Below are 17566 nucleotides of genomic sequence, written 5' to 3'. Positions count from 1 at the left end.
GAGGTGAGACGGGATGCCACCTGTGGGAGCCCCTGGAGGGGCCACAGCCAAGTGATGACACGGCTATGGCACTGCCAGGGGGTTCGGGAAATGACTGTTTCGCACTCTACAGGATGTAGATCTGGGGACACGGCTAGCCCACAGCCCACTGACCGTGTGCAATTTTAACATGGAATTATATTTAGCACTGGAAAGATGTCTGCTTTAGAAAACAATGCGGTACCTGCTGGGAACCCCAAAACAGTCGGGCAAAAAACAGGAAACACCAGGAAAACAAAGGAAAAGCAAAACACCCTTGAAAGTGAGGGGAATACCCAGAACGCTAGCCCTCAGGTTCTGGCAGGGGGAAGGACAGTCCCAACCCAGCATTCCTAGGAAAGCCAACCTGAGGGGTCGAGACCCCACTTCCTAAGAGGGCTGCACAACCTCCCTATTCCCAGGACTTTAGGACAGGAAAGCAGGAGGTATTTGCTGCCAGTGGGGATGGTCAAGGACCACACACACACACACACAGACACACGAACTATGGTGCCACGAACTTTGAGGGTATGTGTAGAGACCTGAGGTATATACCCTGAGGCCCCTTCGTATCTTACTCTAGGACACTGGGCCTGGACTCAGAAGCCTTGAGATTGAACCTTCCTACTCTCTGAGTGACCTTGAGAAGACACCTCCTCTTTCAGAAACACACTCTCCCCCATGTCACCAGACACCCTCTAAACACACGCACGAGACGTCCCACAATAAATCACACAGAATGAGTAAGCCACACAAGAAAAGCAGCGGGCGCCAGGTCCTGGGCTCCTTGCCGTCTGTCCTGTTTTCCTCTTACGGTCAGCTGGACAGCCTTTGAATGAAGAGTGACTAAGGAGCGTGCAGCACCGTGGGTAAAGGGGAACTCCGAGCTTGCCAACTGTTGGGCCTCGTCCTTGCCTGGTGCCACCCGTATGTCACCTCACGGCTTTGTCTCCACACGCCTGGGAGAGCACGCGGCTCCATTTCATGGCTGGGAGGTGGAGGTTGGGCGGGAAAGCCCACAAATACCCAGCCCAAACACAGCGGCCCGCATCTGTAACCCTAGCGCCTGAGAGGTAGAGACAGGAGGATTGCTTTGAGATGGAGGCCAGCCTGGGCTAGTCTGGAAATTCTAGGTCAGCCTGGTCTACAGTCTTTCTCCGCCTGGCGGTGGTGGCGCACCCCTTTAATCCCAGCACTCAGGAGGCAGAGACGGGGGGGGGGATCTGGTCTACAGAGTGAGTTTCAGGACAGCCTCCAAAAACAAAAAGTCTTTTTCTTTCAAAAAAGCAAAAAATGCTTTGCATGTTGTAGTCTCCTTTCTCCTGTTCAGTATCTAGAGTCTTTTCTTTCCTTTTTTTTTTTTTTTTTTTGAGACAGGGTTTCTCTGTGTATCCCTGGCTGTCCTGGAACTCACTCTGAAGACCAGGCTGGGCTCAAACTCAGAGATCTACCTGCCTTTTTTCCTCCATAGTGCTGGGATTAAAGGCATGCCCAACCACTGCTTATCTTCTAAAGTCATTACCTAAGAGGAGGGAGGGAGGGAGGGAGGGAGGGAGGGAGGGAGGGAGGGAGGGAGGGAGGGAGGGAGGGAGGGAGGGAGGGAAATAGCCAAATGCAGTGGCACACGTCTTTTTTATGACTGTTACGTGCATTGGTGTTTTGTCTACATGTTTTGTCTGTGTGGAGGGCCAGAACTTGAGTCAGAACTGTGTGAGCTGCCATGTGGGTGCTGGGAATTGAACCGGGGTCCTCTGGAAGAGCAGCCAGTGCTGATGTCACACATCTTTAAAACCAGAACTCAGGAGAAGGCAGGCAGATCTCTGTGAGTTCAAGGCTAGCTTGGTCTGCATAGGAAGGAGTTCCTGAGGAGTCAGGGTTACAGTGAGGTGCAGCCTCACAATGAGACACACCTTTTGGCCTCTGTGGGCACCAATCACACACATGGTACAAAGGCACACATGCAGGCAAATACCCATAAACATTAAATAACAAAAATATTTTAATATAATATAATAAAGGGGCAGGTGTTGGTGGCGCATGCCTTTTACCCAGTACTCAGGAAGCAGAGGCAGGCAGATCTCTGAGTTCTAGGACAGCCAGAGCTACACAGAGAGAGTCTGTCTCAGAAAACCAAACCGAGGTAAATCTTCTAAGAGTCCTGCCATCTGCAAACTGATGGGTCAAATAGATGTAGATGGTGGCACCTGTGAGACCCTGGGGTGGGCAGCCCACCTGTCCACTGTGAGACCCTGGGGTGGGCAGCCCACCTGTCCACTGTGTTGCAGAGGCAACACCTGTCGGCAAGGAATCTGCTGCCAACAAGAGCCAGCCCTGGCAATGCTGCGCCCAGCCCAGTGCAGGCTCCAACCCCGATGCAGGAACTTCGATGATGGAGCAATGCTGTGTGTGCCGGCCCTGGAGGAGAGGGGCAGGCAGGTCTGTGGTGGCCGGAACAGCCTCCTCAGAGTAAGTGCAGGTCCCATGCTCACAGTCCTGGCCATGGGAACAGGAGTGGTAAAAGGAGCAGAGGATGAGAAGGCAGCCTTGGGGCTGGCACGGGCACAAACCACAGGCAGAATCAGACCTGTGTTGACTCCTGGAGAGAGCACTGTTTGCCATCTGTCTGAAGCTGTATCTGCCAGGGTGGCTGGCAGTCTGCCAGCCTCCTCTCATGGCACAGGACTGATTAGTTAGGAAACTGTACAATGAGCAGGGAGGTGGCCCCAGCTGGTGCGTGCGTGTGTGCGGTGTGCGTGTGTGTGTGTGTGTGTGTGTGTGTGTGTGTGTGTATACATACACACGCCTGCCTCTGACCACTACACACAGCTTGTTTCTCCGCTTTGAAAGTTGGGAAATTACATCTCTAGCCACCCCTAAAGTCTCTTGGTGCACTTCACCCTGAGCGAACCACAGGGATGTGAATCTGTCGGTTCCCATTGGACACTTGTCCTGCCTCTGTGCTTCTGAGAACATGGCTTTAGCTTCTGGAGCTCAAACACTGAAGTCAAAATTTCCAAACAAACTCCTAAGAGTCTCAGCCCTGAGCCTTCTTTTAAACTTATATGACAAAGACCCACCTCAGTCAGCGAGGCTCAAGAGACCTGGTGGGAACAGAAGATAGATGCTGGCTTCCAAGGGATGCCCACTTGAGTCACTCCAGTCAATGCCCTTACTGTCAACGATGGTTCAACGCTGCATCAGAGGTGCATGGCCTAGGAGTCTCAGCAGGGCAGTGCTGCCTCCTAGTGGGCAGCTGGGCAACTCCATCTTCAGAGGTTTGTAAAACCGTCACTAGGCTCTGGGAAATGGTACAAGACATTAACTGGCTGGCGTGCAGGAAGTGCTGACATCTGAGACTGAATCAGTAAGTGTGAAATACAATGTTCTAGGTCTGGGAAAGTGTGGACACGGGGCTGTGTGGTGGCACACGCCTGCAATGGCACCCCCCTCCCATGTCCAGTATGGGAGTCATTTGTATGTTAGCTGTGAGGACCTGTGTGCTCTTGAAAACAATGGACTTGCAGTCCAGCATGTCTGCCCTGCCATGTCTGAACTCCCGAGCTCCAGTTCCCTCCCCTGCCACAGTTAACATTGCTCTGTATATCTTCACTGGAACTTTCCTCTACGGAATGACCAATATGGAGTGTTTGGAGCATCTATGCCCTTTTTTTTTTTTTTTCTTTCTTTTTTTTTGGTTTTTCGAGACAGGGTTTCTCTGTGGCTTTGGAGGCTGTCCTGCAACTAGCTCTTGTAGACCAGGCTGGCCTCGAACTCACAGAGATCCGCCTGCCTCTGCCTCCCGAGTGCTAGGATTAAAGGCGTGTGCCACCACCGCCCGGCTCGCCCTCTTATTTTTTATAAGCTGATTATTTTATAAGTTAAGGCCAGACCTACTCAGACCTATTTAAGTGCCCCCAGCACTAAGGACCAAACCTAGGGTCTGGAGCATGCTAGGCAGTTCCGTTGCTGAACTACACACAGACCTGCATTCCACACCTACAATTCAGTGCTGGGTGTAGAAAACACTTCCGGCTAGTTCAAGAGCTCTGAGTGTGCTTGCCACTTAAGGCCCTGGACTGATGTCCTTTCAATAGTTTATGTGACCCTCACAAGGCTCTTCCTTGGGCCCAATCCCAAAAGTTAACCTTACTGCAAAAAAGATTGACACCATTTTGGTTGTTCTTTTAAAAGAGGTCCAAGGGGATGAAGCTGGATTCCAGTTGGAGTACTCCCACGTCTAAGCATGCATGAAATGCAGGGTTTGAGTCCCAGCCCTGAATAAACTAAGCATGCTGGAGGTTGGTGCTCATAATCCCTCTCAGGAGGCAGACAGGCCAATCTGGGATACATGAGGCTGTCTTTAAAAAAAAAAAAAAGTTAATAAACGAATAGGATGTAAGTCTTAGGGTGGAGACCACTTACTTTGTTTCCCAAGAAGCTAATGCTAACACCCTCAATGTCAAGAGTCCATCATGAGTTTCCTTCCTTCTGGCTATTTGCCATTTCTCTGAAAACCCTGCCAGGGGTCCCCACCATCAGTAATGTTGAAAGCATGTTCTGTCAACATTTCATCTGACTGCTAGAATCCTTGGGAGTCACAGGCTCTAGAAAACCATCCAGGGCAAGGGTCCAGGAACGAGAAGAGAGCTGGGCTGGACATCACAGTGGTCACACCTGTAATCCCAGAAGTGGAGATGCTCGTGTGGATTGCCCTGTCAAGACTAGAATGGGCTAGACACCCTCCCAAAAATAAAGGGCCTGAAGAGACAACTCCTGCTACTCCAGGGGATCATAAATGTCTGTAGATGCTTGGAATTTTAATGTTCTCTCAGGCCAATAATCCCTCCCAACCACGAACTGGTTTGGCTCAAGGTATCCTTGTGTACCTCCTACAACAGTGAGGACACAGTTGCCCTGAGTTTCACAAAAACTGTTTTCCATCAGTTCCTTGAGTTCCATCAACTGTGTATGCACTAAGCAAAATTATCAGTATATGCAGAATGCTAATCTCCACTCTGGAGGGCACAGCTGTTTAAGGTTTTACTTACAGCTGGGTCATGGCACGGAGGCAAGCTAATCTGAGTTTGAGGGAGGCCTGATTGACAAAACAAGTTCTAGGACAGCCAGGACTAGGCAGGGAAACCGGCTCATGAAAGAAAAAGTGACTTGGGAAACAAGATTTTTTTTTTTGGTTTTTCGAGACAGGGTTTCTCTGTGGCTTTGGAGGCTGTCCTGGAACTCTCTCTGTAGACCAGGCTGGCCTCGAACTCACAGAGATCCGTCTGCCTCTGCCTCCCGAGTGCTGGGATTAAAGGCGTGCGCCACCAACGCCCGGCTGAAACAAGATTGTTTCTAATCTAAATAATTACTTTTAAAAAATTAGACAACAGTTAAGATTTTATTTGCAAGGGTTCAAAAGTTCAGGGATGGCTTCTCTTCATACAATTAAGAGGTGCAAAAAGCTAGGCATTGGTGGTGCACTCCTTTAATGCCAGCACTCGTGAGGCAGAGGCAGGCGGATCTCTGTGAGTTCCAGGCCAGTTTACACATCAAGTCCCAGGACAGTCTCCAAAACAATACAGAGAAACCCTGTCTCAAAAAAAAAAAAAAAAAGTGCAAAAAACTGAAAATCTGCAAGATGGTGGCACATAGCATTAATCGCAGCACTTGAGAGACAGGAGAAAAGTCTAAAAATACCACCCCCCACAAAAAAAGCCCTGAGACAACCCTGCTCCCTTGGCAGGTGCATCCAAACCCAAGCTGCTCCCATGCAGGTAGCACTGGACCCTATTCACCACCTTCCTGGATTTCCCAGAAAAGCTGAGCAACCCTTTAAGGCTGCAAACCATAAAACCTTTAGACGGTCCCTAGAGACCGTATGTATATGTGTGTATGCTCCATCTGCAACGCTGGCTGGGTTTTTTTTTGGGGGGGGCCGCCTTGAGACAGGGTTTCTCTGACTTTGGAGGCCAAAGAGCCCAGCGAACTCAGTTCAAGCCCCTGGCCTTGTCACTTATAAAGGAATTTGCAGAAGTGCTTGCTTTCATGTATGTTGCCTGGAAAGACACAAGGAGGGCTTCCAGATTCCCTGGACAGTAAGGAGAGCTCCGGGAGCTGGAAAACAGACTGTAGTGGTTTTTTGGTTTTGTTTTTTTCATCTAAACTTTGAGCACTGATTGGTGCTTTGCTTCCATCTATGCCTGTGAGGACATCAGAACTCTGGAACATCTGGAAATGCAGCCAATGTTCACAACCACTAAGCTATCTCTACAGCCCATCTGCCCTACCCTGCCTGCCTCAGTGCTGGGGTTCTGTGGATCCACAACTCCTTTGTATATAGTGCTGGAGATGGGGCCAGGCTGTGTGCATACTGGAAAAAACCTCACCAACTAGTTATTTTCAAAAACAAAACCACCTTTAGTATTGGTTACCAAACAAGGCTACCTCAGACCAGCGTCAACCTCACCCACTCCCCTTGCTTACAAGTTCTTCAGAACGTCTGAGAGAGCTTACTCAGCGGGTAAGGAAGGGTACATGGTTAAGTAGCAGAGCACTTGCCTTTACACCTGTGTGAACTCAACCTCTGAAGCAGTAAATAAAGGTATGGGCCAGAAGCAGGATGGCTCAGCTGCTGTGCACAATACTAAGCGATAAACCTAAATACTAGGTATTTAGAATTCAACCAAGGAAATGCTACATGTACAAACCCTATCACATCATGTTTCAAGACCCCCTTCCTCAAGACCAAGGTCACTTCACTTATCAGGTATGCAATGAACACTGTATAAGACAGGGTAAGTACTGGTCTAAGAATGTATAATGCATATTGGATTCTTTAGATTAAAAATACACTCCAACCCAGTTTTTTGTCAGTGCCTTTAATCATAAAAATCCCTTATGCCCTCCCCCAAAGGAAAACCAGAAGGCATTCTGGCAGTATAAAAACAGACAACTGAGATTGCCTGACAACTAAAGCCCACCTGGGATTCTGAAAATAAAAACCCAAACAAGGAACTAACCCAGTGACTCACAGAGAACTAGGGATGTTCATTACCTCTAACTCTGCCATAGTAACAGGGCTAGGTCACTCTGAGAAGGCTTAAGTACCTAAATAGTACATGAAAATCACCTACATCATGCTTAGTATGTATATCCTCTGATGCACCTGTAACTCCCAATTCTCAGATGCTTCTCTTAATTATCACTAACTACTACTAATGTCCTCTAGTGAACACCTGTAGCCATCCTAACCTTTAGCATCACACTCAGAAAGTGATCAAGATGGGCTCATGTTACCCAGTTTTTCCATTCTGTATTTTCTGTAAGCCTAACTTGTGCTAGGGGCAGGGCGTTGGTGGTGCACACCTTTAATCCCAGCACTTGGGAGGCAGAGGCAGGCGGATCTCTGTGAGTCTGGTCTACAAGAGGGAGTTCCAGGATAGCCTCCAAAGCCACAGAGAAACCCTGTCCTCGAAAAACAAAAAAAACAAACTTGTGCTAGGGCTTCCAGCTCAGTGATCCAATTAGTGATCAATAACCAGCTAAGGCCACGAAGCAAAAACGGCCAGTCTCAAGTCATCTTGTTTGAACATGGGCACTTTTTTCAAAGGCTCATGCTGGAACCTTCTCAGTAAGTCTGAGATTTCTTGTTGAAAGCTAATGTGGGGGCACGACATAAAAACAAAGTCAGTACAGCAAATTCAGATACTATCTTAAAAGAACACATTTAAGAAAACTTAGGCCACAAGACTGTTGCATTATGATTTAATCTAATTGCACACAAAAAAAATCTGAAACCACAACTCCTCCAGATTTCTAAGAGAAAGGGTATGCATGCCTCCATATTCAACTGTGCATTGTCACATTTAACCATATGGTGGATTTTACATCATGATGGATCAGTTTGGAATCCCATGCAAGACCTCAAGTTATAAAATAAAACCAAATTGTATAATTTTGTTGAATGTTTTCATGCTGAAGATAAAAGCCACTGTAAGAATTACAATATACCACACTGATGCTACTTTACTGTCAGTGTCATGATCCTGAAACTGGCTTCAATTCCTAAAAACTCTTAGAAGGTGACAACCAAAGGAAAAAAAATTTATTCACTTAAATCCAGTGCCTTAGTTATGTTTCTTACAACAAAGAACTGGATAACCAGCTGCTTCCCCAGGGATAAGGACAACTGTAACAGTGGGTTCGCTCAACTGACTACTACACAGATATACTAGTATTTTTATTAATCCAAAAGCACTTTACAAGAAAATATAAGTATGGCTTCCAATAGGAATGTTATGCTTGGACTTGATACCAAGCTCACAGAGAATTGAGTGTGCAAGGAAAAACAGGCTTTCAAGTTAAACAACAATTTGTAACCAAAACTTTAATCCCAAGGATTCTCACAAACATATTACAAATGACAGCATGAAAAAGAAATCTTGCACAGTAACTCAAAGGTTCAGCTCAACAATGTACCCTTACACTGACAGGACACTGGTAACTTAGTCTTCCATGTCCAAATAAAGAACGTTACAGCGCTTTGCGTCCATACATAGCAATCAGTAAGGAACCTCTGAAAGCCTTCAGGGCGCAGTTCCCACGCTTTCCAAGTTAGCCGGTGTTCACTAACAGCTTCAGAGACTGCCTATCATTTTACCCACAGCTCCACACCGTATCCCAGCTTCTAGACAAACTAGAGCTTTATTCCATCCCCACCAGTGGTTTCTATATCATTAGCACATCACACTTTAACTGGGCAGGATCTAGGTTTATTTCAGTCTATGAAAAACTAAAGTTCAAAGCAAATTTGAACAGCTAAAACATCTTAAAAATGCACCAAGATTATGAAGTCTCAAACAAAACTTGAATTTCCTGTACATACTCCTGTCAAATGAAGTCATTTCCTGTACACCACTTCTTTAGCAGACTGGCCTTCTACTTCCTTTCATTTGACCTGGATCGGCTAAAAGAAAAAGTAAACATTAGTATCTTGTTAGTCCATAGCATAAAAAAATCTTCAAAAGTTCAGCCATTTGTGAGTCATCTTACCTACGAGACCTAGAGAAAGATCGAGATGGCTTGTGGTTTCTCTCACGAGACAGAGACCTTTCTCTTCTCCTATCTCTAGAAAGTGACCTAAAACCAACAGAAAGCACATTAGCCAATGATGTTAGACATTTACCGTGTGGAAAAGCTGGCTCATCCTAACTTAACCCTGACTCTGTATGCTCCAAGATCCTGACTTTCTTACAGTTATTAGCTAAGAGCTATCAAAGCCACCAATTCTGAGAATGAGCATCCAACATTTACCTGCTCCGGCTTCGAGAAAAGCTTCTCCTCCTTGGAGATCTAAAAGCAGAAACAGCAAAATTAGACTAATTGTCAACTAGTATATGTGGCGTGAGGCATTTCCCAACTTTTCAATCTCACTGTTGGGCCCAGTGAATGTGCCGAAGAACTGGCACTCATCGTCCAAAAATAAAAAAGAAAAGAAAAAAAAAGGCACAGAAGGATTAAGGAACAAAAAGCTCAAGTGAAAGCAGGTATTCCAACCATGGGTTCGTTTTAACAAAGAATGCTTCACGGCAGATCTGTCCGATGCAAAACTTCATGTCAAGCTAACTTCACTACCCAAACACCACACCAAATGTAGTCCCACAAGTAGTTCCAAAAACAGTACCATAAACCAGGATTTGGAACCCATGCAAACCTTTAAGTCCATAACAAGACTTAAGTACCAGGTGGATAGTGTCATTTTGTGAAAACGCGGTAGGTATTGATGCCATTCAGTGCTACATTAGAACTGCATTTGTGATGTCACATTTAAGAGTGTGTTTAGGCTCATCAAAATTACTGTAGCTTTGCCCACACTTCACCCCCAAAATTTTTAAATTTTGAAAACTGTTAGTAAAACCATTTAAAGGTGATAGGATTTAACAAATTTTTGCTAGGAAGAAAGCTAAATCTGTTAGAGATATTAAAATTTTAGTTTGGCATCTCACACATGCACATAAGTTCACTTGAAGGTCTAGTCACATTATGAGTTCCCTATCACCCTTAAAAGTTGTTTCAAGCAATATATTGTACGTTACCATTCAATTATGCACAGCCAGCCTTTGATCCAGAAAAAGAATTACTTTAAGCCGCTTACTCCTTATTTTTAACCAGCAGTAAACTGTATAAGCAGGAAAAACTTACTAGTTTTGGGTTTCAACAAGCTAGAAATGGTGAGGTGAGGCTGCCGGACTGACGGCCAGGAAGAATTTGCTGAAAAGGTTTTGCCAGATGTTGCGTTGGATTTAGTTGGTTGGCGAAGGGGGTGTTGTGGATTTTTCCTGCTTTTTTGTTAGCCGAAGGCTGCTGCTGTAGTTGTTGTGAAGACATTTGGTAAATAAACAGCTGAGCTGATTGGCCAGGAATGTGTGGGCGGTCGAGGTGGCTGCTGCCGATTTGGTTAAGGTTGGAGAGAAGGCTGAGAGAAAACAGCATGCTCGGGAACCAAAGGGCGGTGCAACCTGACGACTGGCCAGCCTGGGTCATGTGAAACGACACCAGCCAAGCTGAATGGGGCGCGCTGGTCACATGACGCTGAAAGGGCTAGTTGACTGGCTAATGCAGATTCAGAGGGTGGTGAGAAGAGACATGATGGTGACTCTGTAACGGGGTTCATTTTTATTAATAGATGGACCAAAAAGCACAAAAAAAATGAAAAACAAGCCATCAGTACAACCATCTATTAGCTAACAAATACTCTTTATTATGATGGGCAACAGTGTGTTTGTTTTTCAAAATAGCAAAAGGGGCAAGATTTTGAACTCCTATCTCCTAGGACTTCACTCACCTGTAAGAGGTAAATTCAGTCCTACAGAAATTATTTTGGAGGCTTGATTTGAGGAGATGAGGAGTTTGCATCCAGACAACACTGCCTGGTCCAAGAAGGATGCCATTTCAATCATTAAAAAAAAAACTGAATTCTCTCCTATTGGGGATTCAAGAACGGATGACTGGGAATACTTTTTAAAGCCCCCTTTATTGGTTAGTGACTTAAAAGTTTGTTTCAGCAAGATTTCTACTTTACCGGCTGTAACATAAAACAGCTGCCTGTTGATAAATATTACAATTGTGCTAGTAGAAAACACATTTGTGAAGAGCTAGTTGAATGTAATGTTGATCATTATGGAGTCAAGAAATGGAAAAGTCCTAAGCTGAAGTAAAAGGGAAGACTTGGAAAGATGAACTAGAAGATGAACTAGAAGACAGATCCAAGACAGAAGTTACTAACTACCAACATGGACACACCTACAGACAAAAGCCAACACTCAGCACAGCTCACATACCCCAACTACACCCAGCGAATAAATGTTTCACAGAAACCTCCGATGTTCACGTAAGTTAAAACCCACCAACAAACTTGGGCAGAAACACCTGCTCCTACAAGCTACTCCATTATACCACAATGACTCTCTAATCCGTGCTCTCTCAAGTACCTTCGTCGAGGTGGAGGACTCCTCCTTCGATAATCATCTCGAGGGCGTCGACCCCAAGAGGGAGGTGGGCCACGATTGCGACTTCTTTTTTCACCATTCGACAGTTCCACTCTCACACGGCAGCCACATAGTGTTCTAAGGAGAAGTCAGCAGTCACAACAGTGCACACGGCAGGCAGTGGTCCAGAGTCCAGCTTCATCTCTCCCCATTTCATCCAAACTACATAAACTCAAATGGAACCTCACCTGACAGTCTCATGAGTTTCCCCGACCTGTCTGGTCTAAATTCTTAAATTTGCTAAACTCTTCACATAGGTTAAAAGACTGAATCGTCTCAAATGGGAATTTTTTTTAAAGCAAGAAAATAATTTTACTACTTATGAATCAGGCTGACTGGATATGTTGGCCTATTGCTGGGGTTAAAGGTGTGCAGACTACAGAATCCACTTCAAAATAAAACAAAGGCTACGTAGAGGCCTCAGGAGTTAAAAGCATTGGCTGCGCCTGAAGTGGACCAGGCTTCACTTCAGGTGGCTCACAACAACCAGTAACTCTAGCTCCTGGGGATCAAATGCCTCTCTCTGGCCTGTGACTAGTAGGAATGCACAGTGAACACATACAGCAGGTGGATCTCTGTGAACCTAGGCTACAAAATGAAGACTGTCTTAAATTATAATTTTTAGGCTATACTGTTATGAGACCCTGCCTCAAAAAAAAAAAACCAAACTGCTTATTTAAAAAAAGACTATCAGTCGGGCGTTGGTGGCACACGCCTTCAATCCCAGCACTTGGGAGGCAGAGGATCCCTGTGAGTTTGAGACCAGCCTGGTCTACAACAGACAGTTCCAGGACAGCCTCCAAAGCCAAAGACACACCTGTCTTGAATCCCCCAACCTAAGAACTAGAAACTATGTCATTAACATTACCTTCCATCCAGCTCTCGGACAGCATCAGCGGCATCTCGGGGATCCTCAAATTCAACAAAAGCAAAGCCAGGAGGGTTGCGAGCAACCCACACACTTCGCAGTGGTCCATAATAGCCGAAAGCCCGCTCTAGCTCAGTCTTGTTCCCATTGTTTCCAAGATTGCCTACATACACCTTACAGTCTAATGGACAGGAGTCACGGTGCATTTCTGTAACAACAACAAAAATACTAATATTAGTTCATCCAAGCAACCCACAGTTAAAAACAAATCCTAGGAAATTTAAAAGGTTAAAAAACCTTGGAAGCATATATTAATGGTATTTGTATAGCATGTACAAGCTTCTGGATTCAAGCCCAGCACACATAAACTCTATCTGAAACAGAAACAAAACTAAAGGCCAGAAAGGGGGAGGGAGAGGGCGTGGGGCTATAAGCACTTCTGTCAAAGAACCCATTCTACCCCCACCCCATACTCTTCACCCATAATCGCCACGAATCCAACATTTAAGCCAGCAGGTAAAGAAGCAGATGGTCTTAGAACTGAGAAAACACTGAAATATTAACAAAATATGGACTGTGAATTGCGAACTAAGAACTGCCCTTTCTCTCCCCCTCTCAAGTCACCAAGGCTGGCCTTGAGCTCCTGTGCTAAACTCCATCAGCCCTGAATCTAATATAATGAAAGAATGAGGCTTCAACAGCCAAGGAAGATGTGGGGGGACAGTGCCCAGAGATGGATCTAGGAGTTCAAGACCAGTTTCCACTACAGACACAGGAAAACATCTTAAAACATTCAAAAATGAATGAAGAAATGAATCCACATGTGAGATTTAGTTCTCTCTCCTCTAAGGCAAGGCAACCATTTTAGCCATTTCCCAGTGACCCTTCCTGTCATCACCTAACAACTGACAAGAAATTACAGGAGAAAATGAAGATGGTTGTCTTCGTTATACAATCACAGGATCTCATTAAGTTTAGACAAACCACCACATTTGGACCAGATAAGCAATATTTAATGCCTCCCTATGCTAAAGCTCACTAGTTTAAACTAAGTTGCAAAGGCTTCCACTTCAAGCTGTGGAGATGGTCAGTGAATAAAGGCATCAGTAGCCTGCCACTTAACACTGAGCTACGGACACTGGAAACAGCTGCAAATCCTCTCTCTGTGGCACAGCTATTTGGGTTTTTCAAGACGGTTTCTGTGTGACAAGTCCTGGCACTCGCTGCCCCCTTCATCGGCTTAAAGGTGTGCACCACCACAGCCTAGAATGTTTTTAGCCGGGCGGTGGTGGCGCACGCCTTTAATCCTAGCACTCGGGAGGCAGAGGCAGGCGGATCACTGTGAGTTCGAGGCCGGGCTGGTCTACAGAGCAGTTCCAGGACAGCCTCCAAAACAATACAGAGAAACCCTGTATCTTGAGCAGGGCATTGGTGGCGCACATGTTTAATCCCAGCACTAGGCAGGCAGTCTATAGAGCAAGTGCCAGGATAGACTACAAATCTACACAGAGAAACCCTGTCTCGGAAAAAAAAATCTTGAAATAAAAAAAAAACAGAAAAGAACATTACAATTCCCGGAATATGAAACATCCAAAGTGCAAAATTAGTGAGTGCCAGGAAGAGCTGTTGGTGAACTGAAAAATATTATCTAATGGAATTTAATTTAAGTGCATTGAGACACTCAGCTTTTGAAATACAAGCATAGATGAGATCATGTATGTCCAGCATTATGATTAAGAAAACCCCAAGGTGAAACAGCCAGAGCCACAGAAATTGTAAACCATCACCTGGGCTGCTGAGACCCTGCCTCACGCCTTTAATCCCAGCACTCAGGAGCCAGAGGCTGGATCTCTGAGTTTGAGGCCAGCCTGATTTACAGATCGAGTTCCAGGACAGGTTGCAAAGCTACAGAGAAACCATGAAAAAAAAGAGAGACCCTGTCTCAAAGAGGCAAATGGGTCTGCGTTGGAAGCCAGCCTGGTCCTAAGAGTGACAGCCAACGCTACACAAGACCCTCAGGGAAAAACAAACATAAGCAAAACCTCTTGGAAGCAGACAAAGGTTCTACGACGTTGTGGATACATTAAAAGCTACCACAGAGCCGGGCGTTGGTGGCGCACCCCTTTAATCCCAGCACTCGGGAGGCAGAGGCGGGCGGATCTCTGTAAGTTCGAGGCCGGGCTGGTCTACAAAGCGAGTTCCAGGACAGCTTCCAAAGCCACAGAGAAACCCTGTCTCGAAAAACAAAAAAAAAAAAAAAAAAGCTACCACAGCCAGGCTCTCATGCGTGTGACTCACTAGGCCAGAGGACTGACAATTAGGCCAAACTAGTAGAGATCCCATCTTTATAGAAGAGAGGCTACACTCAAAAATAAACCTGTTGGGCCGGGAGGACAGCACAGCTACAGGGTCCTTCCGTATTCACACAGAATGCTAAATCCAATCCCCAGAATACCCCCAAAATTTTGCATAAAAAGGACACCGACTATACAAGGAAAACCCAGCAGGCCTTAAGAGGACATACATCCGGTAAGCCTTCAATTTCACAATTCCGAAATTAAAAAAATAAAGAATCCACTTGCTCCTACCATATAAAGCCGACGATTATCTAATAACTAAAAATCCCAGTCCAGGCACATCCCATTTTTGTCGTGACCCCACCCAGTTGGGAAGCCAAGCCATCCCGCGGAAACTAAAGGGAAATAAAAACTCACCCATACCCATCCCCCCTTTTCACACCTGTTAACAGCAAAAGCAGGCCAGGGAAAAATTCAGCTTGAACCAGAAACTTGTTAACATTGGGCAAGAAACAAAACCTAATCTCATCCCAAGTATCACAGCAAAAAATTAAGGAGACGAAACCGTAGAGGGCTTCGGCACACGAAGGCCTGGCCTCGACTTACAGAAACACACACAAAGCAAGTCCTTAGATCCTATCCCAAGAAAGAAAGCCGGGAGCGTCCAGGGAAGAAAAAGCGCCGTCCGACTCCAGGCCGCGAGGTGCAGAACGCGGCTGCGGATCGCCCCTCCAGTCGGGGCAGTCGCTCTCCCAGGCCGCAGCCAGTGCAGAGGGGAACACTCCCGCATTCCAAGGCCGGGATGCCTCTCCGACCCGCCCGGAGCCCCCGCCGCCCCGGGCCCGGGACCCGGGGCCGAACGTCACAAAATGGCGGCGGCGCCCCTTTGTCTCAACCTGGCGCCGCCATTGCGCCCGGCCCCACCTCGACTCCCGAAGCCCCGCTTCCCCTCCCGCAGGCCGCCGGTGTCTCACCGAGATCCTGGGCCCAAAACACCGAAGCTCAAATGCCAACTCACTCCCGACAGGCAGGCAGGCCTATCCCGCGCGCGCTTCGGGATCTGCTCGGGGAACACGCTCTCCGGTCCCTGGCGTCCACGAAATGGCGGACCGCCGCCTTCCCCTCGCCTTTTATAGGGTCCCGTCCGCGTCACGTGGCCTCGCGCGCTCGCCCAATCAGAGGCGGCGGGGGCCGTGACGTAAGGCCGCGAGAAACCGCGGTTACGGGGAGAGGGGGGAGGGCGAAGGGGGCGGGAAGGGGGCGGGCGCGCGCCAGCCGTTCCGTCGGGTGGGCGGGGACGCGCGGTGGCGCGAGCCCGCCCCGGGGGGGTGGTGGGGGCGGGGGAGTTGGTTGCGGCGCTCGCGCTCGGGCCCGTCCGGTCCCCGCTGGCTCTAGCCGGGACCCCCGGCTCCCTCACTTCCGCCCAGGCTGGGGCCAGGTGAAAACAGCCAGGCGCGGCCGCCATTATCCCCAGGCCCGTGGCGATTGCCGCCGCAGGCTCGGTTCGAAGTCGGGGGTGTGCGTGCTTTGCTCCCTCCGTGTCGGGCGGCGATTCCACAGCTCCGCGTTGACGAGGGAGCCCGAGAGCCGTCCTCAAGGTCACCGATCTGTGGGCCACCTAACTGGCACCCCACGGTGACAGGGAACAGCCTGCAAAGTTTGCCCAGCTCTTCGTTTTCCCGCCTCCCGGCCCAAACCCGGTGCGGCAAAGGAGGCCTGGGGAGGGGGACCCTGATAACGGTCACCGGGATGGCTGACACGCGAGGAAAAGGGGGGATTCTGGTGCGTGCAGGGTGACTCCCAGCCCTGGGCACACAGCTCCCGCCTTGCTGGTGCCAGCAGGGAACACCTGCAGCCTTTGTGACAGCTTTGTCTGCCTGGGCCTGCTCACAGCCCCAAGCATCGCCCGATATCCAAGGAGAAACTGGGTTTGTGATAAATCGCCTTCCTTGATCAGCCACAGAGTTTGTCTCCGGCTCCCAAACTTATCCTTGGCCTAGCTCCGCTCAGGCTTAGTCTGGTTTAATTGCGGAAACAGTTATTTTCTGCTTCCCCAAAAAACAAAAATACTGACCCGTTTTCCAGACACACAGCTCTACACCTTAGTTCCCCCACTGGTAAAGAGGTGGATTCCTACACCAAAAGGAAGGCAATGCGGGATACAAGTTGTTAAACCAGTTTGTGTTGTGGCCTTTAACTGTAGAGGGGATTAGAGAAAGGTTTTATTTCATTTCTTTCTAGATTTTTTCTTCTTGAGTTAGACATACTGTATGGGGTTGATTTGACCCCCTCTATTTTTCCTCCTCCCTGTCCCATGTCTGAAATTTCAGGACTTGGGCACAAGGAGGCCGGAGTTCAAGGTTATTTTCATACATTTAGTGAGTTCTAGGCCAGAATGAACTCCTCTTTTTGTTGTTTTTGTTTTTCGAGACAGGGCTTCTCTACTGTTTTGGAGGCTGTCCTGGAACTCTTTCTCTAGACCAGGCTGGCCTTGAACTCACAGAGATCCACCTGCCTCTGCCTCCCGAGTGCTGGGGTTAAAGGTGTGTGCCACCAATGCCCAGCCAGAATGAACTTGAGATTCTTTCTAAAAAGAACAGAAACCTGATGTACCTACATGACTTGTCATATTCTCGACTCTAAAATGTTTCTGTAGGTAACGGCCACCTTTAATCCAGCCCCAACACCCTTGCTTTTTTTTTTTTTTTAAACCATTTGAGGCATCTCCCTGGTCCAAATATTGGTGGGGTTTCTGTTTCGTTTTTTGTTGTTTTGAGGAAACATTTCTCCGTGTAACCCTGGCTTATCCTGGAACTCAACTATATACCTGCCTCTCA

At 47.4% G+C, this 17566-nt stretch overlaps 1 protein-coding gene across 2 annotated transcripts; it reads right to left on the bottom strand.

Moving 5' to 3' along the window:
- Window positions 1–7765: 7765 nt before the first annotated feature.
- On the bottom strand, window positions 7766–15850 carry Srsf3 (serine and arginine rich splicing factor 3). 2 transcript variants are annotated; one of them, XM_005084909.4, is made up of 6 exons: window positions 15704–15850; window positions 12433–12640; window positions 11508–11642; window positions 9331–9369; window positions 9070–9156; window positions 7766–8983 (listed from the first exon to the last, which is right to left on the bottom strand). In XM_005084909.4, the coding sequence occupies exons 2-6, from the start codon at window positions 12636–12638 to the stop codon at window positions 8956–8958; spliced, it is 495 nt and encodes a 164-aa protein (XP_005084966.1). In that variant the 5' UTR covers window positions 12639–12640; window positions 15704–15850; the 3' UTR covers window positions 7766–8955. The 2 variants fall into 2 exon arrangements, with proteins under 2 accessions (XP_005084966.1, XP_012979813.1); XM_013124359.3 differs by having other exon boundaries at window positions 15748–15850.
- Between the last annotated feature and the right edge of the window lie 1716 nt (window positions 15851–17566).

Source organism: Mesocricetus auratus, unplaced genomic scaffold, assembly GCF_017639785.1.
Source record: "Mesocricetus auratus isolate SY011 unplaced genomic scaffold, BCM_Maur_2.0 Super-Scaffold_100027, whole genome shotgun sequence".
Classification (NCBI taxonomy): domain Eukaryota; kingdom Metazoa; phylum Chordata; class Mammalia; order Rodentia; family Cricetidae; genus Mesocricetus; species Mesocricetus auratus.
Note: the sequence above shows the minus strand (reverse complement) of the source record. Positions and strands in the feature narration are given on the sequence as shown.